The sequence below is a fragment of the Falco peregrinus genome, chromosome 2 (genome assembly GCF_023634155.1).
Source record: "Falco peregrinus isolate bFalPer1 chromosome 2, bFalPer1.pri, whole genome shotgun sequence".
NCBI classification, from domain to species: Eukaryota; Metazoa; Chordata; class Aves; order Falconiformes; family Falconidae; genus Falco; species Falco peregrinus.
This window is the reverse complement of record NC_073722.1, coordinates 51,687,478-51,711,752: the sequence shown is the minus strand read 5'-3', so window position 1 is coordinate 51,711,752 and position 24,275 is coordinate 51,687,478. Positions and strand designations below refer to the sequence as shown.

Sequence of the window (24,275 nt, the reverse complement as noted above, 5' to 3'; positions counted from 1 at the left end):
TGAACCCATGAATAATGAATAAGGAAGGAAATGCAGTTTGACAACTCAAGTTCACTTATAAGGAGACAGAAGAATGTATTTTTTAATTGCAGTTGAATTCAAAGGCAAAAGAGGTGCCAATGATAACAGAAACAAACTTTTGTCAACCCCTTCAAATAACAGGGCATTTATACGATATGTTCCGTATTTTCCATGAATCATATAATTTATGGTCAAGACTGCAAAATAAGATACTATTTGCATATTACTAAATACAAAGCCATACATTAAGCATGCCCAAATACAAGGGATGGAACACACCTTTCCGGTGAAGACTGAGAGCTGGAGTTGTTCAGCCTGGAGAAGAGAAGGCTCCAGGGAGACCTTATTACAGCCTGTCAGTACTTAAAGGGGGCTTATAAGAAACATAGGGTCAAATTTTTTAGCAAGGCCTGTTGCAATAGGACAAGGGATAATGGCTTTTAACTTTAAAAGGGTAGATTTAGACTAGATATAAGGAAAAAAAATTACAATAAGCGTGATGAAACACTAGAACATGTTTCCCAGAGAGGTGGCAGACACCTCACCACTGGAAACATTCAAGGTCAGATTGGATGGGGTTCTGAGCAACCTAATCTAGTTGAAGATGCCCTTGCTCACTGCAGGGAGGTTGGACTATATAACCGTTAAAGGTCCCTTCCAACCCAAACTGTTCTATGGTTCTGTGCAATGATCTTCAGCTTTATCATTCAGCATCTACTCAACACTATACAATAAATAAACTGCTCTTAACCAAACAAAATATTGCATTACTCAACTGGTACTAATATCTATCCCTAGCTGCCTAAGTTCCTTTCTGCCTCATCAGCTCCAAAATCACAACTCTGCAAACGAGTATTTCACATTTGTGAAAACCAAAGCTTGCAAGTAGATCTGACTTCAGTGTGACACAGAAGGTGATTTCAGTAGAAGTTGGATCAAATATTGATTACAAACTAAATTATGAACTAGTTACAAATTAATATCCACTGGCAATTCTTGAAGCCTTTTATTATACCAAACAGAGTACTGTAAAGCACTGCTTGACACTGTACTGTTTGACACAACATCAACAGAGTGTCAATCTACTTTGGTTATGATGAATCCACCACTGTAGGTCTGAACGTTTGCTGCTGATTCCACCTGAAACATCCAAAGTACACAAAGAATTGCCAATGCTGTAAATGCACTATTAGTCCATTACTTGAAAGCACTGACTTCTGAATTCCATATTTAGTTCAGGCTAATTGCTAAATAGTGTTGTCTTGGTCCTAAGTATTACAAATCAAGGGAATAATCTGAAAATGTACCTGATTACCTGCAACTCCAAAGGCATTTTTCATGCAATGGGTTTTTTTAGGCCCAGTAGGGATAAAAAATATCATTACTTTTACCACTGTGTTTCCTCTGAGATTGGTAACTGCTATTTCAGAAATGAACAGCTACTTCTTCAGGGACAAGGCAGCTCAAACCAGCTATGAAACGCTGAAGAAGCATGTACGGTCTGCTTTTGAAGATTTTCACAGCGAGGTCAATGATACTCTCAGGTGCTCCAAACTAGGCTTCAAACTCCTTGCTGTGGCCTCCCAGCTCACTACCTCCTGTCTATGAGTTGTTTGTCTCTGTCATGCCTTTTTTACAGTACTACAAAATACATCCCACTGCTGCTTTCATAAACATTAGCTGGAAACCACTTTATGGCCATCCTCTAGCCAGACAGAACCCATGGGACTGTGTGAAGTCTGCAGCCGTGAAGGTGTCCTGGTTTCAGCAGGGATAGAGTTAATTTTCTTCTTAGTAGCTGGTGCAGTGCTGTGTTTTGGATTTGGTGTGAGAACAATGTTGATGGCACGCTGATGGTTTTAGTTGTTGCTGGGTAATGCTTATACTAAATCAAGGACTTTTCAGTTTCTCAGGCCCTGTGAGTGAGAAGGCTGGAGTGGCTTAAGAAATTGGGAGTGGACAAAGCCAGGACAGCTGACCCAAACTGGCCAAAGGGATATTCCATACCATATGATGTCATGCTGAGTATATAAACTGGGGGAAGAAAAATGAAGGTGAGGAACATCCGGCATTACGGCACTTGTCTTCCCAAGTAACTGTTACACACCTGGAGATGGCTGAACAGCTGCCTGCCCATGAAAATCAGTGAATGAATTCCTTGTTTTGCTTTACTTGCATGAGCGGCTTTTGCTTTACCTATTAAATTGTTCTTACGTCAACCCTTGAGTTTCACATTCGTTTCCGATTCTCCTCCCCATCCCTCTGGCTGAGAGGGGAGTGAGCAAGCAGCTGTGTGGTGCTTGGTTGCCGGCTGGGGTTAAACTATGACAGAAGGTGTGAGAAATATAGCAGAGCTGTATTGCTCCATAGTCCTTTTTCCCTGCCTTGAATTGGCTGTGTAGAAGTCAGACGGTAAATTTTGAGTGAGATGATAAAAGCGTTCACATTAATACAGAATTTAGAAGTGTTAAGATTCTAAAAGAGGAAGGAGGTAGCAGACTGCAACAGCCAAAAGAAAGAAACTATACTTCTGTGATCAACATAAGGTTTACTGCAGTACTCCTGTATCCTAACGATAATGTGTAAACTAACAAATTTCCTTAACAATATTTTCATTTCCTTATTGGGAAAAGCCCAAAGCATTTGGCTTTTTATAACTACTGTTCCAACATACAACTAGGACAACAACAGGTATGCCAGATGGCGCATAAGAAACTGAAACAATGAGGCTTAGAGAAGCCAGCTTTCAAATTATAAAATAAGACTCTAACAAAAACATAAGGCAATATTCATACCAAACAAGTATTCAGTACTTCTTGTAACATATGGGCTTAGCCCATGCTCACTGTACTCTGAAGTAATGGTACAAAAAGACAAAAAAACCCCAACCTAAATTTTGGAGGTCAGGGCATTAGGTATTGAAGCCAAAAGCTTAAATGCCTCTATTAAAGGATTAAGGCATTCTTGTATGAGTTACTAAATTATTAAAGAGTGCCACAACATACCCACTTGCTGCATTCTTGCCCAATCAGTTGCTCTCACTTTCAATGACTGGGTGATAGACCTGATAAACATTTATTTTTATCATCTACAACCACAATGTGTTGCTCTCACGTAAGAGTGGAATTATTTCTGAATGAACACATTGAGACAGTATTTTCCATTCCTCAGGATGCAAGTGTAGAAAACATAGGAAAGAGGTACAAAACCAGATTTTTCCTAACACTGATATTGCAATCATTTGTGAAACTATTTTTTATCTACCAATTTTAACTACCAATGACACCTGCTTCTTCTGCATAGTTCTTATAGCAGTACACCACATATCTCTAACACAATTATCATCGTAATGTTCTTCTGATACACAGAAGTAGTATTACCCATATTTTACAAGTGGGAAAGAGAAGGGGAGAAAAGTTAAAGAACACAAAACAGGGTATGATGGAACTCCTGCTAGCAGAGAAGAAAGAAGCCTCCAAACCCCCGTACTGGCATTGGCCCCGCTCACTTTAAGGATTAACTTCAGACTGGGGCTGTGAGTCTTTTAAAAGATATCCACCAGAATCATGGCTCCCTTTCAGTAAGTTCCATACAAATAAACTCAGCCCCTACCCAGTTATCTCTGGATCTAAGAACCCATTTCTGGGTTTTCAGTAACATTAGGAGACATCCAAGAACTAAATCTTGCTCAGCCAAAGTATACAGTGAAGAGCCTTCAGTATTTTGAAAACCTTACTAAGAAAACCACAGGATATAAGGGAGTCTTGCAATCATGCTTATGCCAAGACCCAGAACCACCGGAAGAAAAAAAGGTGAGACACAAAATCAGTTTGGTAACTAAGGCGCAAAAATTAAAACAAAGCCAAAACTATTAAGCTTGAAATACAACGTCCTGATAAAAGCAGGCAAGAGCAGAGAGATGCATTGTGACACTACACCTTATACCTTTTTTATCTGATTCTTATTCATATAGATAGAAAACTATCATTCCTTAATTACTAAAGACCTAGGGTTTGACCTCCATACAGAAAGTTTCCACTTACCTTATTCAAAATTTCATCTTTCACTGAGTCTTCATAAATGCAAATTTTGTCTTGTAAAGATTTCTTCAAACTATCTATCTTATTTCTATTCCTGGATCCTGGTTTTTTCATTTTAGAATGCTGCTGTAAAAAGATGAGCACAAAATGCTTCATTTATAAGAGGCACATGAGGATGCTAACATTAAGATTAGTACCTGCTATTATTGGCAGATCCACCGATTAATGAAACACTAGGCAAGGATGACTTTCACTGAGAAAACATTTCTGAAACAAAGGTGCTGCCTATTCATTCTGAAGATTCCTTTCAGACATTCAGACAAAGTTGGAAATTTCTTCTAAATTTATTTCAAGTAGATTTATATATTCCTCCTTTCCATGAGAACTGTTAGCACATAAATTTGATTTTAAGCAAGCTTTAGCAGTCATAATAAGAGAAGATTTCAACTGATACATTGTCTCCTAAGCATGGTTAAAAATGAACAAAGAATATTAATTTAAGAACTACATTGTTTTCAAGACACAGTATATGAATCACAAATGAACCATGATAGTATTAAGGGGCACTGTTCCATGTAATCAAATTATTCTTGACCTTTATATTTCTTTACAAGAATATCAACTAAGTATAAGATACTCTTGGGGAAATGATAACATCTGTTCAACTATAAGGCTCTGCAAAGTCATTTCCCTCCCATAATACTTTAGAAATTAGTATGGTTTTGAACTAGGTTAATTCCTAGCACAATTAACCCAAGTTAGTTTACACATTTAGAACATAAAACCGAACCAAAACAAAGCAAGGCAAAGTCCTTTTCAGAACTGAAAATAATTTATGATTCCACAGGTTTTACATTTTACAGAAGGAATTCTTCACCCTTCACAGAGTTCTTTTAAAAAGTGCTAGATTTGACAGACAGACAGACCTCTTGTTGGGAATGTGTCTCTAAGTAAGTATGCCTCCTCATCTATGTATTTAGATTTAGAAAAAAAAAACCCCACAAACAAAGACAAAACCCAACCCTCTGTGTAGGCTCAGCTCTTTTGGAAAGAAGAAACAGAAAGCAAGCCCAAATTCTTGCTAAGAAAGACCAGCTAATTCAGGAACTTTACTTTTCTAAATGGAGAAGACAATGGAGGACATTCTCCTACAGAAACTCCCTACATCTTTCCTTGATTTAGTGTCAAATTTAGTAATGGGCAGGGGCTGCCAAAGAAATCTTAATAGAGGCTGTAAAGGACCCAACTTGTCCCTAATATTCAGAGCCATTCTCAGCACCAAATTTTCGTGTTTCGGTGGACTCTCCTCAGAGATGCTGCCCCTTTTGGCCACCCAACTGCTTCTTTATAACTCTGCCTTCTTGGGAAAGCCGGAGGATACACAAGCAGCAGAAATATGCAGAGTATATGTGGAAAAAAATGTATTTATCCAACTGCTGCCCGAACAATTATCTTTAAGGTCTGCTGACCCACACAGACAGGAGAAGTGTGCACCACTGTTGCACCTCTGAAGAAGCCTCGGACCCCTATCTGCAGCCAAAGCCAACAACCTGCATATATAGCCATGAACCCCTTGCACAACCCCACACTGATCTCACATCGTTCCCACCTGTTTATTGGTCATTGCTAAATTCTGATCGACTTTCAGCATCTCTGCATCCTTCTGTTCCACCTTGAAAGCCTGAAGCAATGTTCTTGCTCTTATCTTGGGCCAAGCCAAGCTGTTGTCCACCTGAGAGAAGCAGCAGTGCAACTCTTGCCTCATCCTAAGCAATTCCTCTTCTGATAGTGACAGGGGTAAACTTAGAAGCTGCCTGTTTAAAAAAACAAAAGCCATTTGCTGTTCACTGATATAGCCAATATTGTATAAAATGTAAGAAACAGGACACAAATACTTTACATGACCATGATCATTCTTTTTTTGTCTTATTCATACATCAGTTAATGATTCCACACAGAACTGCTCAACATGTTAAAAATATCCTTGAGCATATTTAAATTTCTGCATACAGAACTTGTGGACTACAAAACTCCATTTTCAAGGGGAAACAGGTTTTGAATATTTTAAAAATAAATAACTAATTTTTAGTGCATTCCCTAACACAGAATCGTTCAGCCTCTTCAGACAATACAATACCTGAACTTAGGGTGGAAACTGAGATTAAAGCAACTCATAAAGCCTCCCTGTGCCATTTCCCAGCACTTAGCAGTCACAGCTACTGAGAGGGGAAAAAACACAAAATAAATAAGTCTCTTTATAATAAACTCATATGTCAAACCCTCCCATCACCAAGTCACAACTGTTCCAGCAGTTCTTTCTAAAACAGCTTTAAGCACGCTGAACAACACCGAATATAATTTAGCAGTAATTTGAATCACTTAAAGTTCCCATTTTGTAGAAGGAAAGTTCTTAACACGGAAATCTGGGAACTGATCCTCAGATCAAGCTGAAGCTGACTAACCTTAGACTACATTCATCTACTTGGATGATGAAAAGGTTGGGATAATTGATGCCTTCTTTGCCTCAGTCTTTTATAGTAAGACCAGCTACCCTCTGGGTACTGAGCCCCCTGAGCTGGAAGACAGTGAAGAGAAGCAGAAAGATGTCCCCAAAGTCCAGAAGAAAATGGTTAGTGACCTGCTGCTCCACTTAGATGTGCACAAGCCTATGGGTCCAGATGGGATCCACCCAAGCGGACTGAGGGAGCCGGCTGAAGTGCTCACCAAGCCACTCTCCACCATTTATCAACAGTCATGGCTAACCCAAGGGGGTCCCAGAAGACTGGAGGTTAGCAAACACGACGCTCATCTACAAGGTGGGCCATAAGGAGGATCCAGGGAACTACAGGCCTGTCAGCCTGACCTCAGTGCCAGGGGACGTTATGGAGCAAGTCATCCTGAGCACCATCACGCAGCACGTGTAGGACAACCTGGGGATCAGGCCCAGCCAGCGTGGGTATATGAAAGGCAGGTCCTGCTTTAATGAACCTGATCTCCTTCTACGACAAGATGACCCACTTAGTGGATGAGGGAAAGGCTGTGAATGTTGTCTACCTGGACCTTCTTAAACCCTTTGACACCGTCCCCCACAGCATTCTCCTGGAGAAACTGGCTGCTCGTGGCTCAGATGGGCGGACTCTATGCTGGGTAAAAACTGGCTGGATGGCCAGGCCTATAGAGTGGTGGTGAATGGAGTTACAGCCAGCTGGTGTTCCCCAGGGCTCAGTACTGCGGTCAGTTCTGTTATATGTCTTTATCAATGATGCGGACAAGGGGATCGATTGCACCCTCAGTCAGTTTGCAGATGACATCAATCTGGGCAGGAGTGCTGATGAGTGACTGAGGGCGGGAAGGCACTGCAGAAGGATCATGTAGTATGTATATATCCATATATACAGAAATATAGACAGAAATATGTAAGTAAATACACTACACCAAAACCCAGTTTTATCATGTCTATGTTTAAAAAGGACTTTAAGCATAAATGACCTTCACAAACATTTTAGACTAACTCATGGTCTCTTTGATAAGCAAGAAAAATGAAAAGCTATCATTCAAAATAATTACTTGTGAAAACTAGATAGCAGATGAGAATGTAAACATGGAAGATGGCATGTGTCATCAAAATATCAAAACAGACAGTGGACTGAACAAAGACAGTGACAGATTTTAAGGGGCTTTTGAGAGGACAATTGTATAAATGATGCATTTTTTTGTATTCTTTTCCAGTAAAATACTGGAAAATATATAAACAGCTTACTGTTGCAGTAAATAAAGACAGCATCAAACAAATACAACAGGCAACACTGCAGGCTCGAACACAATTATCACAGAATTGTAAGTCAGAAACAGGAAAGATCTGCTGGGTTTTACAATCTACTTCCCTGATCCCGCAGGTCTGCTCTCAAAAATGTAAATAAGAGATAAGACAAGCTAGAAAATACATTGCAATGGCTTACAGAAAAGAATTTAAAATTATGAATAAAATACAGAGCCCTTGCAATTAGAATGAAAAGACACACATGGATATTTTTTTCTTGAATAAAGCAAACATGATGGGCAAGGTTTCTTTCTATATTCCTGTTATACGGTTTTATACCATGCAGCAGGCAAACTTAAAAGATACTGTCTCAACAAAACGGCCCATGCAAATCTATTTTGTTGTATAAAGGTATGAAGGAGAAACATTTAACCATGACTAATGCTCCCCCCGTTCCATCTCTCATGCCTAATATATTTGCTCCATGGGCAGAAAGCCTCAGGTTTGTCTGTTCCAGTTGCTTCCCCTAAAACTACAGTTTTGACAACAGACTATTTTTTCATGTTCCCATGTCTCTAACAATATCTGTCCTTAAACAGACATTGTACAGGAAATGTAGTATTGTAAATATTCAGGTAATACAACAACTAGGCATAAAAACACTTAAAAGCATTGAAGAAATGCTAAGGAACAGTGCTTATTTCTCAGGGACATTGCCGCCCAGTCTGAGAGGCACTACGCATGACGACTCCCAGCTGCAGCCACAGCCTCTCCCTGCACAAGGTCTCACAATGGTGGCAAGGCCAACACCTGCCTTCCCACCTCCCTCGGGTCACGTCACAGCAGGCAGCAGTAGCCATTAAGGCACACCTGGGGCCAACTCTGTAACATTGCCTGTGCTGTGACGCCTCCTATGGCTAAAGGCCTCAGTGCCATGGGCACTTCAGCAGGCCAGGTCAGCCATGTCTGATGCATGGAGCCAGTCAGCTGGAGAGGCAGGCTACTGTGCTGTGTATTTATGGAGTATTTGGAAATACTATGGCAGAGCCTAAAACAAACTCAATGAGTAAGGCTTGACTTGTGGCTCGGAGTAATATACTGAGATTGGACATGGGGCCAATCAGGCCTGACATACTAAATGACACTTCCAAAGTGCCAGACTTCTGAGAACAGACTGAGGATAACAATGAAAGATGTGCACGTAAAACCTGACATGGAGTAAACAGAGTATAAAAATACCACTCCACATTTTTGGTTTCACAACCAATGTTTCCTGGAATTTCTACTGCAATGCTCACCCACCAGTGCTGCAGGTGCTGAGTGATCACAAAAAAACCCCAAACCCAACAAAACAACCCAACAAATAAACAATTAATCAATTCCCAAGGGCCCAACAGAGTACTGATTGTGGTCATTTAGAATTAGACCTGGACAGGTCTGAAAATTCTTAGTTCATCTCTACTTGCAATAATAACCAAGAAAAGGGTGCAGAGAGATACTTGCATGAATACTGATTGTTCCCAGCTCCTTATTTTTTTTTGTTCCAAAATGCTCGCTTCCAGTTCTTGGCTTAGCTTCTGTGTGGTGAGCTGAAGCAGCTCATCAGCAGCCACACTCTTGTCACGCTCTTCCCTTTCAAGCTGTTCATGTTTAACAACCATCTCTTTTTTATGCTCCTCCACAGCTTCTAACAGGAACACCTTTGGCACATTGAGCCTGACCAGTTCTTGCACAAATACTCCACACTGAACACGTTTAAGCTCTTCAACAGCTTTCTCTGTTAGACTAAACAGAAGCTCTTTCAGCTCTTCACTGGCTTCATTGTCAAGTTTTTCAGTAAGTTCTTCAAGTTCAATGGTGTGATCCCTCAGAAGATTTTTCCAGTGGCTCAGGTAGTGAGTGACCTCTTTAGTACTTTTGAAGGGGTCTCCAAGTGACAGCTGCTCCTTCCAGTGCTCTTTCTGCTGATCCATTTGCCAAAAGGAGGAACAAAGTTAAGAGAAGGAACATCTCAAATTCAAGCTCTTTAAATACGTATTTCATAGCAACACAAAATTTCAAACTTTTGTTTTTCAGTGTTCTCGAAATTGCTTTCCAGTGTCCAAAGACTTACCCAGTCCTTAATATGATGACTTTGCATACATCTAAAAAGCCTGTGATAATTCAGATTATTGTTAGATAGAAGGGCTAATGCAGGTCTGTGATAATTTGGATTGCTCCTACATAGAAGGGCTAACACCTAAATAAATGCACGATCTTGTGGTCTGACATAAACCCAGCTGGCTGAATTACAACAATCTGGGAGCATTCCAGAGGTCAATCTGGATCAAATAATGGTGTGGGGGGGTAGGGGTGTGGGGGGGTGGGGGGATGCTGTTTATTTTTTTAATTTTATTTTCCCCATCCTGCAGCATGCAGCAATGTAATTTGAAAGCTAAATCAAAGCTACCTATGCTGAGAACAACCACAACAGTGTTCAGACAGCACCAAGATGGCGGGCAGTGTTGATCTGCCCAAGGACAGGAAGGCTCTGCAAAGGGATCCGGATCAGCTCAATTGATGGGTAAAGGCCAATTCTATGACGCTCAACAAGGAGAAGCAACAGGGCCTGAACTTGGGTCACAACAACCCCACGCAATGCTACAGGCTTGGGGAACAGTAGCTGGAAATCTTCCTAGAGGAAAAGGCCCTGGGGGTGCTATTTGACAGCTGGCTGAACATGAGCTGGCAGTGTGCCCAGATGGCCAAGAAGGTCAACAGTATTTTGGCTGATACGCCAAATAGTATGGCCAGCAGGACAAAGGCAGTGATCATCCCCCTGTACTAAGCACTGATGAGGCTGTACCTCAAATACTGTGTTCAGTTTTGGGCCCCGCACAAGACAGACATTGCAGTGCTGGAACATGTCCAGAGAAGGACAACAAAGCTGAAGGAGAGTCTAGAGAAAAAGTCTTCTGAGGAGCAACTGAGGAAACCGGGGTTGTTGAGCCTGGAGAAAAGAAGGCTTGGGGACGGGACCGCGTTGCTGTCTACAACTACCTGAAAGGCAGTAACAGGCAGGTGGAGGTCAGTCTCTTCTCCCAAATAACAAGTGATAGGACAAAAGGAAGCGGCCTCAAATTGTGCCAGCAGAGGTTTAGACTGGATATTAGGAAAAAATTTCTTCACCAAAAAGGTGGTCAAGCATTGGAACAGGCTGCCCAGAGAGGAGGTGGAAACACCATCCCTGGAGGTGTTTAAAAAGATGTGCAGATGTGGGGCTTGGGACATGTTTAGTGGTGGACTTGACAGTACTAGGTTAATGGTTGGATTTGATGATCTTAAAGGTCTTTTCCATGTAAATGATTCTATGAAATGAAGTCTCCATCGTTATACCTGCTAGCTGTCATTGCACTGATACCTGTTAAAGAGCAGAAAACACTGAAACACATATTCTGGAAAAAAAAATAAAAATCAATCTCACCTAACTTTGGTTATCTAAAAAAATATCACCTAATCCAAGATAAATTTCTTCTTAATCCTTTAGGCCGAGAAAGATAGGGACATTTGGATAACAACTCCCGTTTACCTCAGATCACTTGCAAATCATCTTCCATTATGAGATGATTTGGATCTCCTGAAGTTAGTCTTGATTTTTAGATGGCTGAGGTGAGGTGACATGAGTCCTCACACAAGCAACCACAGGTACAGCATCTTTTAAACAGTTTTGTTTTGTAGCTGAATTTTAACTGTGCTGTATAAGTAATACAAGTCACACATAGCCCAGAAACCCATAGAAAACAACTGTCACAGATCTGTGCCATGTCCCTCACCGATTCCAGAACCTCAGTTGGTGTTTGCCTTTCTGCACATTACAGAGTCTTGTCATAACTTCCTAGGACAGGTTAGACTAAGCCAAGGGTCTTCACAAATTTCTCCAGTTATGTTACTTTCTTGCAGGTTCTTCTAGAAGAACAGCTATTAACTACAACACAATTAATACAGCACATGGCAATACATAGCTAAACCCAAAATACACTTATTTTCCATCTGTGCTCCTGGCAGTGTTGACCTGTCGTAAGAGCTACACTTTATTTTCCAATTAATTCCTTTTTTTAAATTCATGATAAGCCCTGTGAAAATAAATATACTGAAAATAATTACCTTTTGCAGCATTTCCCGCCTTCGTTTGGTAATGAGTTTCTGGTGAAGCTTTTGCTTTTCTTGTTTTAAATCATGATCGAATTTCTGTTTAACAGAATTAATTTCAGCCTCAGCTCGGTCCAGCAGCATTCTCAAATGACTTTCAGGTAGATGACCTGCTCTGTAATAATAGTGTTTGAAGTTTGTTATCCCAAATTCTTAAGAGCAAAAGGGTATTTCAGGCAATTAGTACCATAATAAGCCTCAACAAAGTAGACACAAAGAGTAATCTTTTTCTTTAAGAGTGATACCTGAGAGGGATCAAATAAACAATTGGATAATAGAAAGAAAATCTCAGAGATGAGTGTAGAATTGAAGCAGTTTTTGAAGGTAGAGTGAAGGTGTACGAAGGAACAGGAAGAAGGAAGGAAGGAAGGGAAGGCAAATACAAAACTGATTACGTATCAGTTATTAATGTAAGCAATATTCAAATGAGACATTTTAAACCTTATATATTATTCATAATATTTACATTTTTCATTTAATGCCCCTGGAATGCAATTCTAGATGTCTTTTATAACTCAATTGCCTCATTAGAAACAATTTTATCTTGAAAGGATGTAATCTAATCAAGTAAAAACAATTACAAATTATTTTAAAGATACAAAACAATCATACCCCTTAGAAGATTTATATTCAGTTTTCCTATTAAATTTTTATCATCAAAAGAATTATAAAGATTTTAAACTAATATGAAATACAATAACGTAACAGAGCAACTTCTCAGTCTTAAGCCCACAGTGATTTCAAATCACAGTTCAAGACTACGATCTACCTCCAGTTACTACAGTATTTCAAAGGGTAAGCAAGATCCCAGCCATGCCTGCAAAAGTCAAAAAACCCTCCCTCTCCACAAACTTAAATGGAATTAAAAAAGTTACCTGCTATTATATTTACACCAGAAATTCGCCAAATCTCTCTCATACAACAGAACAGAAAAAGAACATCTTAATACAGACCAGGCTGCTGGGCACTTGTGAGTTATACATTCTAATATTAAGCACAGTGGACTTCCAAAACATGGGGTTGCAAAGGTCAACACGGAACTCTGAGTAGGAAGCACCAATTCCCGACCTAAATCTAGATGTTATCCAAACACCATCTGGTTTATTTTTCAAATCCCCATTTTTCAGAAAACATGAACATTACACACAGAGCCTGGATTCAGACAAATCCAGGGCTTCCAAGTCCCTGTTTCAGCATGATACCTGGCACAACTCATAAACCAGAGCAGCAGCTAAATGTTGCAAGCTCTTCTCCAGAAAGGCCAGTCTCATTCTGGTTTATTAGGATTTGGTGATACTGTAACAGCTTCATTCCAAAGATAATCCTCAAAATAAAAGCTAAAAGAAATAGAACAGAAGACTGATGTATTAGCAGCCCCTGCACTGTAACCATGGTGGCCAGATTTCACAGTTCACACCTCTCCATCTACTGCTAAACATGCACACGCATCTGAGCAAGCCACCACACTTCATCCCCTGCATAATGAACATGCTGGGTAGAAACTCAGATCTGCTATAATCACAGAGTTATGTCAACCAGAGCACACCTCCTTCTGCAGAGCTTTTCCAATATCTATCTGTTGCACTTTAATCTTCTGCAAAGAAGATTAAAGTACTTCTCAGTACCTTGAGAGCAACCCACCAAGCATCATTCTTGTATCTGTTGACCATGTAATTTTTGTCTTGAAAGCAATCAATGTTAAATTTCAGTGTTCTGTCAAAAAAAACCTAACAGCCCCAAGTTTCCAGCCCGTATTTGGTAACTCTAAGTTTCTCCTTGCTTTTTGATCAAACTCAAGGCAAAAGATCAGCAAATAAAAGGAAGAGTTATTGCAGTGAGGACGCAAGGCAAGATAATAACCAAGATACTATTTTTAACACCTTCATCCCGTCTTGTACTGAGGAAATAAACCCAGGCTTGCTGCATCCAATTAAAACCTCTGTCCAGAGCAGTGAAAATGGTCTGCAATAGAAAAAGATAGATGTGCTGGAAACACCCAGCAAAAAAAAAGTTTAAGAAAAGCCATGCAACATAGCATGACTGGAAGATGATATATACCTACCTATTCCTAGGATGGAGAAGAACAAAAACAAAAAAAAAAAAAAAAAAGGAAAAAAAGGAGTCTACATTATTCCAGTTTCAGATTGTTAGTTTATTTGAGGATCCACTATGCCCAGAGCTCAAACTGTAGGTGATGCAGTATCGTAAAACCTATCTATTTATTTATTTGGAATTCCAGATAAAAAAAACTAATGGGCAAAACGCCTACCACCAGAGAAGTCTATTTGAGTTTCTGTGGCAATTGATATTAATTGGTATTATGGTAATTCCTAGAAGGCTCAATCCCAGCAGGAGACCTTAATTTCTGCTTTCATATAAATACAGTATAAAAAAAACCCCACCAGTATTAGAATTAAAAGATGTCCTGTTCCCAAAGGACTCTGAACTGAAGTACAAAATAAGGGGAGAGAAGAAAGATGCAACAGTGTAGACTGTGTGATAAACTGCTTTGTTTAAGCATACCAGACACCTAATCACTGAAGAAATATGCAGGCACATGTTTAACATCTTTGAACAAGGAGAATTTTAATTAAGGGGAATACTGCAGTAACAGAAAGGATGTTTCCAGGGAGATCCTTCCAAGTGCAGTGAGCACCAAGGTACAGACACCAAGTGTGTGGCCAACAGCAGCAGCATCATAGGTCAATCAGAGGCAGACCTTGACTTCTCTGTACTGAATGAAAGCCAGCAAATTTAGGAGAAAATATGGAGCGAGGGCACTAAAAATAAAGTAGTATGTATTTGATGCTACAAGAGAACTATCTAAAGGATGCTGGACCCCAGGAAAGGAAGATTGTTTTATGAAAAGTAGAGAAGGTATGAGCATCACTAAAGCAAAAGGCAGCCAGGTAAGAAGCAGAGAAGTTGTATCGGCCTGGAGATACATGGAGGTTGAAATGCAACACTGTACAGAACCTATACAGAGGGAACCTGCAAGACTGTGCCCATGCTACTCCAGCCACTTCAGGATTTCACCTGCTGAACTGGCATCTTGCTGGTGTCCAGATCAGAATTTATGTAAATAATTCAGGGCAATAAATGCCCTACATAGCAACATGCTACAAGCAGAAAAGGTTTTAAGAGATTATTAGAAAACTTTATATTGATATATTACTGCTGGAGGCATTTGCTATCCAACACCAGCTTCCTGAAAAGGCCAGCAGGACACTGTTTGGAAAACTACTTTGCTTATAACAAGGTCCATATAAATGAAGATTACTCAGAAGAATGAGACCAACAAGAGTTTTACTTCAATCTTTTAAGAGAGTCAAGTGGCCACTTTAAAAGCACAGTACGCAAGAAATACTTGAGGTCTTATAAAAACTAAAATTTTGGGAGACATTTATGAAGGAGCTTGAGTTGTCACAAGAACTGGATTGTTTTAAGAGACCAAAAGAAGGAAGGAAACTTCTTGTGAACAAGCAGATACTGGCAAAAGAACAATGCAACTTGTTACTGCTGCTGTAGTTCAAAAACATCAAGAATCTCATGCCTCTGTTGATAGCGGGAACAACCCATGATAAATACTGCCTCAAGTATTGCCCTTTTGCCCGTTAATTCTTTAAGGGAAAACAAAGAACCTTAGGTAGACATTCCTGAAATCTGCCATTATGGATTATATCTTAAAACTTGCTTTCCTGCCTTTTGGCACTGCAGTCCACAGACTTGATTTCCAAAAGACACTGAGTACCACAGTCAGTCCTGACAAAAGGGACATTTTATTTAAATACTATATTTAGAAAGCCCAGCTTGAAAACTGGCTGCTCTATTTAATTTAAAATGTTCACAACCCTTCCTAGAATTGGTTTGGGTTTATTTTGCTTTTTTGAACATTTACTTCTGGCCACACAGAATCTTTTTCATGTTAATTTGAAACTGTCTTGCTATCTGATAAATATTAAGCATCCTATTAAAGTTCATTTTTAAAAGACCTCTCCCCTCATCATTTATCTGCTAGTTTATGTATCCCTGAATCTGTTTGTCTGTGATATATCTAAACTACACCTCACCTTTTCTTAGCTTCTCTTATCCATACAAACAGTTCTGCATTTTAAAATAATTCCATTTATACTGGTAAGTTTAAGGCACGTTATTGAAGCTGGACACAACAGATTACGACAGACCTGTATCTATACTTAGACAAGTAGATTCAATGTTAAAGTGAAAAATAAGTGGATGTTATGGATACAAATTTTAAGTACCAGCCATTCATACCAGACTTCTCTTGCTGCTCAAATTTTAATGCTCCAATTTATAAAGTGATTTGGGGAGTATTTACTGTTAGAAACTGAAATACAAGCCTACCTAGCATAGATTATAACTTTCTCATGGTTTATACTAGGATATTTCAGTTTGCTTGTAGAAAAAAACCCTCAAAACAAACTAGAAAATAATCTGAGACACTACATTCTGGAGTTTTATAATCTCAACATGTAAAGAATTAATAAAAACATAAAGAGTTTGGACAACTTTTGCATCCAAGGAATTCCTGGTGCAGCACATGCGGAAAGTTACAAGAAAGTAACTAGTTCTAGTCCTAGAAAGTCAGAAGGGCTGGCTTCTCTACACATGCCATCCCCAAGTATGGACACATTTCCTTTGTCTGCAGAGTACTATGACCATTGCATACTTGACAAGTTTAATAGACGAGTGCTTGAAACATTATTTTTTCATCTTGGTAATGATGCTTGTTGGTTTGGGAAGTTTTTTGGAAGTACTCTGGGGGCAGGGGGTGAGATCCATGAGGTCGTGGATTAGTAATACTACACATTTCTCTCTGTTTTGTAGTTGATCTGTTTTGTAACTGTTGGTTGCATAAAAGGCATTAAACAGTGACTGGGACCTGTTTTTCCAGCTTGAGAAGTCCCAGTTGTTCACTGCAATGATTTAAGCCATGGATACAGTCATCATACAGGTGAGTTTCTCACAAAGGCTTTTCACATAACCACAAAATCTCTGTAAACATCCCCAAAAATGTCTCATAATCCAGTTTCAAAGAGAGGTGTGAACTGATGCAAGGGAATTCTTCTGTAAAAGACATCTGAATTATATTTCCTATGCCAAGACATTTATTTTTGAGCCGTACAGCTGAAGAGGTTAACAAAACAGGCAAAGCTGCTCAAGCATACTGGGAGAACCTCTCTCTGACCAACAAATCTTGAGCTTAAACTTCAGGTACCATTCCAACCAGACAGCACGCAAGAAGATCAAATAGAAGAGCAAGGAAAAGTGTTGTTTTTTTTTTAAAAAAAAAAGTAAATGACTTTATCATGGCATCAACAAATTTGTCGAGTTTCAACAGATGCAATCTTTTAACAGACTTCCTGCTTCCCAATATTAAATAAGTTTAAGTCAATACTATGAAAGAAAAACCACAATGTAAAGACTGGTATTTATACTTGTTCTTTTAATGCATGCTCCACATGTCAGTGACCACAAAAACATAGACGTCTAAAATATATAAATCAAGCTGCATGCACAGGATTAGCAGCAACAGTGCCAGGTTGTTTTCCTTCCCACTAACGTATTTCACTGCACTGGCATGCTCCTCAGTAATGTCTGTATGCCAAACTAAGATATGCCACAGTTCTCCGGTTAGCAGCAACAGGAGTCTCTCAGTGCTCCCCATTACCACATAATTTTAAGAAACTATGTGTCTGGTAAGTCACCATTCTCTCTCTCCACCTTGACTATGTACCCTCACATAAGAGTACTTGAATCAGCTTGGATCTCATACAATACCCAGATAAACTAAATGAGGGTATTTCAACAGTCCATTTCCAGGTCTACTTCTTACTTCACCTGATCTTTAGTTGTTAATATGCCTTGCAACAGGTGTGTTCTCTGCTAGTCAAGATCCTCCCTTGCTACATTACTTATAGTCAACTTTTCTTTAGAAAATATTCATGCTTTCCAGCTTGAGACTGTACTTCCAGCTCCTCAAACACATTCAATCACTAGTGAATCACAATTGTTCTTTTCTGTTAAATCCAGATATTCATGCATAAAGAACCCAGACAAAAGGTTTTAACTGGTACATGTTGCAATGGACTTTGATAGCACTTTTCACATTACTGAGGACTAACACAAACAATGGATGTATAAAGACATCGAGACTCTTACATGAGCCTGACTCCCACTGAACTCAGAATTATAAAAAGGTGCTGTATAGAGCGGACACAAAAATAGCAGATACAGACAACAAAGCCTCACCTTAGCGTCTGCTGGGATATTAACTAACAAAATCAGTTAAAATATTTTCTCAGAATTAACTTAAAATATAACAGTTTCATTTAGCTTTCCTGCTAGGTAACACAGACTAAAGGACTTTTGAAGAGTATTCTATTGTCTGTGAGATAATGTAGCCAAGCGGCTGCCAAGAAAACAATTTAGGTATTTACCTTTCCATCTTATTAATGAGACTTGATATCTGGGCTGTTGCTGCATTTATAAGAGCAGAGGCTCGAGAATCCCTTAACTGTATCTTACTTATAAGATATTCTCTGTAAGCAAATCTTCTATTCAGGTGATATTTCTTGCTAGCTTGCAAAAAATCCATTAGCTCTTCAATGTCTCCCTACAGGAAAGAATATGAACAAATATATTCAATTAGATGTAGTGTTAACTTCAGCTAATACCTGTGGGTATCAGACCAAATGTGTTCATTAACAGGGCAAAGTTAAAAAGCTCTTACAAGTGAAAAACAAGCTTGTATCAACTTCACTCTAACGAATGCATCAATTTATTCTTGTTCTTTCAACAAAACACAACAAATACTACATTGAAATTTTGGTCTGAATACCTCAATATTTCGTGTACTTTCCTGAACAGTTAGTGCACCTCCCGAGAGCCCTGAGTTAAAAGGTCATTTGATCATGTACCAGTGTTAGTAGAACTGTTCCTGCTCAAAGCACTCTTGAACTGGGACCTGAAGACAGCATATGTTCAGTAACAGCACTAAGTAGTATCATGTCATTTTTCCCCCCAGCCCCTCCCTTCATTTTTCTTTACAATCTCTTGTATGATTAAATAAATAAAGGCTAACATTTTCAAAGGTATCTAAATTGACTTCAAAGCCAAGGGTAAGTCTTCCAGGTGTCCAGTACAGCATGGGGAAGCCAGGCCTGCTGCACACAGGCTGGCTCAGAAGTTCCTCCTTCCAACAGTGGGGGACAGGAAGGGTTCAGGTACCTACAAAAGGGTCTGGTAGAAGGTAGGCGCACAATGGTCTATAGCAGACATTCTGCTAGCATCAGATAGCCAAGACAAGGTCTGATACTTAGGTGACCCATGACTGAGCAGCCAAAACATCGTCAAAAAACTTCTTCCACTTGCTCTATCTTCTGCTGGCTGCTCAACTGCCTTTTGGCACAAGTGCGTACTGCATCTAACTCTGACAGTGGCCCACATGTGGCTCTTCTGTAGTGACATCTGCATCCAGTTTTAGGAGTGGGCCTTACATGTTTTCACACCTACTTTCAGATACTGCTTTTTAACGTCCAGGCCCTCAGCCTCCAGGACCACAATAATTATACTGTTCTTCATGAAGCAGCCAGAAAAACGATTCCCAGAAATTCTGGAATTTAAACTAACTTTCAACACAAACTGAATAAAAAAACAACCCACCCTTGAAGAAACAACTCAAGCTATTCTGTTTCAAGAGGCTTAAAATGTACCTGAAACCAAACTAAAGTCCTGAACATACTGTACTGCATAAGCTAGAGATATTCAACCCCTCAAAGTACAAAACCATAGCACTTCAGACATACCGCAATTTCAATCATCTAAATATTTGGATTAAGAGGCTCAGTAGATCTTCTGAAGCAAAGAAGAGCACTTGATGCCTAGAGTGTTTTGAAAATCCCTATACAGACAGGCCTACAAAAGGTACCTACCATTCATTAGACAGCATCTGATTTGTTTCAGAAAATACCATTCATAAAATCGATTCAGGTACCTAACCATTCTCTTAGTTGCTTAAATCCCTTTATTTGGGCTGAAATTACTTTTGAAAATGGCACTCTGGCATTTCCATACCACGCTGAGGGCCCCATTAACACCAGCAAGGCTAGACCTGGCACCAGATGTTTGCTGCATGAGCACAAATCTGCTCTCAGATCATCCTGTGGGGGAGGGCTTGGGGCAAAGCTGCACCAACAGAGCTTTCAGGAGCTAAGTGGAGCCCCAAAATGTGAATATTTTGATATACTTGCACTGTAGAACTGGAGATTTATATTACACAATTTCCCACAGTACGGTGTAGACATGTTTTCAAACTTCTTTCTTCTCCATGAAACAGGCAAGCTACTGGTCTTATCTTCCTTGAGCAGTAAAAGACAAGCTTTAAGCATCTGGGTGCTTTGGAAATATCACCCATAAAAAGAGAAGTCAGCACTAAGCACGTAACATTGTGGCAAATACATCTAACTCACTGTTGCAGAAAAAGGCTGTGCGCATGCATCAATATACAGTTGTCTAGATGTGCATGATGGCATTATACTTTTTAAAATTCCTCCTAAGATTAGTTATAAAAGTGGTAATATTTATCCTGCAACATTCCTCAAAAGTTACTGTGGGTTTGTATTCTGTCATTATGTTAGGATGGTAAGTCCATTCTTATTACCTGTATTTTAGAATAACCTTCCACTAATGTTTTAGCTGCTTCCATCTTCAGTTCTGCCTTGAAAGTAGCATTTGTTATCTGTGTAAAAAAGATATTATGGAGCTCCTTTCTCTGGGTAACAGCCAGCTGTCTATAAGCCTTTGCAAAATATTCCTCCTGCTTTACCAGAAGCAACCTCTTCAGGTGGTCCTGCTCCAGTCTCTGAAGTCTATCCAAAAGACTTTTATATTCTAAAGCAGGCTGCAGAGAGGAGAGAAACAAATAAATCTGAAGTGATATTCAGTACTCAACATATTTTAAAGTATCACTGCTACGAGTTCATACATATTTTGAGCATAATCTGATCACTGTCATTTCAGGTTTGAACGAAGGCTAATACTAAAGCAGTGTACACTTCCCATGGTTTTCACCTGTTTGGAATGGCAGGGGTTGTACAGCTGTCAATTGCTAATCCAGATAATACTTCCAAGGCATTATGAAGTCTTTTTAGAATTTAGAAGCATTAAGATAAATTACACAAAATGCCATGAAATTCAACACAAAGTATATATATGAAATTAGTTTCTTAGGTTTCATCAATCCTGGAATCCTATTAAAATTGAATAGACTCATATTCAGAACAATGAAATTACAATAAGCATACATTTTAAAAACAATATAAATTACAAAAAACCCTATTCTACTACAAATCTCTAAAAGTTCTTATTATTGGTGACTTTACCTACTGGTTTCTAAAAATTAATCCCAGAGCATAATTTTAGAGTTACAACACAGTAGAATTAAATGACAATGAATTTAAAAGCTTCTTTGCAATAAATACTTTTTCATAGTTCTCCAGTAAGAATTACATATTCACCGTTTCCATATCAGATGGTGCAAACTTGTCATAAAATCAAAACATACATGTCCTACTGATCAATGAATGTTTCTTATATCAGCAGAGTTACACAACAGTAGTTATGTTGGTCTTGTTCTAAATTTCATACTATTTATCTGGGGACAACTGTCCTCTGCACCTCATTCCTCATTCCCAAGAGACACACACAGACAGCAAATTAATGAAAAAGGCAGGGAATATACATTCTGTGTTTTGGCCGGGAGGGGAAGGAGGTCATTGCTCCAGCTGTTTTTCACTCCTGGTTCTTGGATGTCAGTGTACCTGCTGCCAGTGCACAAATGGAGGCCAACCCTAGTGCTCTGGTATGTCCTCTGGAACTATATTCCACACTCAGTACAAAAACAGGTCCTTTCACAGACAGGAAAGCAAACAGCAAGACATTAGTATATGACAAAGGCATCACAACAACTACTGGATTGGCCTTAATTCTTCGTTTGATTCCCACCTTTCAGGATTTCCAGTACAAATGAGATTGAACCAATGCCAAGGTATTTTGTGCCAAAAAAAGCTGCTTTGCTGAGAGCATGTTTAGTGTGATTTCACACAGTGATTTTCAGTCAGGCCTCTCTCTCTGTGACAGCAGGATTCATCTCAGCCAGGCCTACCTAAGTGTCAGACATCTAGTCTAGGCCTCTATAACCAGAAGAAGGAAAAAGATTTCTGTGGAGTAAAATTCACCTCATCATTAACAAGATGCCCACAAGTATCCCTTCCTTGCTGACTCCTTTGATTTTTTAGCACCTCTAGTTCAGGATGTTCATACACTACAGATATTTGAAAGCTCCCTAGGGTCACAATTCAAAACTCACCTTGAAACATCAAAGAAATTCAAAGGTTCACTAGCCTTGTGCCATACACTTTCCCCACACAACAGCCTAATAAACCAAAGTACTTCTTGAGACCTTCAGAATACTCTAGTACCTTTGATAAGTCACGCTCAGCACAAAACCTGTTGTCGAAACTGCTATCATGAAGTGTCATAAAAGTCCTTAAAAATTATAGGTATATGATAAGCAAATATTTTTTTTAAATTAAAAAAGGCAAAAAATCCTCCAACTGAAAAACAACACAAAAGAGAAGATCAAAACCTTAAGTACTGTCTACGAAGAGAACATACGCAACTAAGGAATATACTGGTATAAGAGATTATACACCTAGCATAACTTTTTTGCCTCTATATTTGAACTGAAACACACAGTTGGAAACTCAGCATTATCACATCCCATTACCATATATCCACTTGTGCTCCAGAAGCAAAGCCCCACTCATCAGGAATGAACTGCTCTATTTATTCCCACCAAGCCATCCTCTTAATAAGAGTTAAGACCTTTGACAAGCATGAAATATTAACTCAGCTATTTTAGCATTTTAAGCTTACATAGGTGAAATATTCAAAAAAGTCCTCTCCAGACATGTGAAGAAAAAAAAAAAAGCGCTGGCGGGGCATCAGTTTTATTGTAACCATTCAATATACTTAAAAGAAAAGACATGGAACACAGGAAACACTTCTGTGCATGGGATGTTGGACTGGTGACACAGGCTCAATTTCCAGCTAGTGACTGCCTATGAAATCCTCAGTAATGACACTTACCCATTCGGACTGAGATCTTTGAATGAAAGTGACATAAGCATTAAGCTTTTCCTTAAAGGGAGACCCTGAACTTGTAAAATTATTTATCTCATTACTATCCAGAGGCTATTTGCAAGAGAAGTCCACTCCCTGCTCTGCCTAAAATATAGATCACTCTGCTTGCCTTCACTGGATTTGGAGGAAATCGGCCCTTCATTGCACCTATAGTCTCATTTTCTTCCAAGTAAGACTATCAATATTGGAGTCTTTTTAGAGTTTGCTCTGCTCTGAATGTGCAAAATAGTTTACACAGTGTCTGATGGGAGTTCTTAGGAACTGCTGCAGCAAAATATAGTTCAAAAACCCCACCACTTTGCAAGGGTTTAAGTGACTGTAAAAAAAATAAAATATCAGGGTAATGCAAAACTTCTGTTTTCAGGTAGATTATCTTGAGATAAGCTCGTTTTCTGGTGAAGAAGAACACAGTTTCTTAATAACTACCCTAATTATGACATCTGAATTTTTGAACGCATTTAAATTGTACAGCTTTTCTCTTTACTCTAAGACGACAACTCATCCATCCTAGTCTAAAAGAGAAACCATCTACAAAAATGATGTATCATGCAAAATATCTTGATTTTATACCAGACTTACCTTTTCATTCATTTTCTTCATTAATTCCTCAGCCTCTTCATTTGCAGCCCTTGCTTTTTGGCATTGAGCTTCCACTTTCTTCCCAGTTTCCAGATTACATTCAGCTGTTAAAGCCACCATCTTTCTTTCATACTCCTCTTGAATCTCTTTCTCCATTATAAGAAACTGCTTTTTGAAAATTGAACTCATCTTCTTCTCTACATGAGGAAAGAGGCTGTGACTTAAGACCATGTTCTTCATCATCATCGAAATCACTTCTTTACATATCTGTGTTCGATATGCCTCCAGATCAGCATCTGCCCGCGTCAGGCTGGCAACCTCCAAGCTGTAGAAAGGTAATCAGAACTGTTTTATATCAGATTACAGAAAATTTCTATCAGAAAACAAGGATATCTAGATTCATTCACTACTGAGTAACCAAATGACAGTCAGAGAAGTGCAGGAATATTACAGCATATGAG

The 24,275-nt window shown here is 39.1% G+C and overlaps 1 protein-coding gene across 6 annotated transcripts in view; it reads right to left on the bottom strand.

Moving 5' to 3' along the window:
• EVC2 (EvC ciliary complex subunit 2) overlaps positions 1 to 24,275 on the bottom strand; it is an 80,192-nt gene that overhangs the window by 18,819 nt on the left and 37,098 nt on the right. For 3 of the 6 annotated variants that reach the window (XM_055797332.1, XM_055797338.1, XM_055797337.1), the window contains 7 exons: positions 23,815 to 24,139; positions 20,693 to 20,932; positions 18,471 to 18,646; positions 11,965 to 12,124; positions 9,321 to 9,785; positions 5,671 to 5,871; positions 4,065 to 4,187 (listed from right to left, as the gene is read on the bottom strand). In XM_055797332.1, coding sequence (XP_055653307.1) covers positions 4,065 to 4,187; positions 5,671 to 5,871; positions 9,321 to 9,785; positions 11,965 to 12,124; positions 18,471 to 18,646; positions 20,693 to 20,932; positions 23,815 to 24,139 — 1,690 coding nt within the window. The remainder of the gene's footprint in view (positions 1 to 4,064; positions 4,188 to 5,670; positions 5,872 to 9,320; positions 9,786 to 11,964; positions 12,125 to 18,470; positions 18,647 to 20,692; positions 20,933 to 23,814; positions 24,140 to 24,275) is intronic. The other 3 variants (XM_055797335.1, XM_055797333.1, XM_055797336.1) reach the window with 3 other exon arrangements.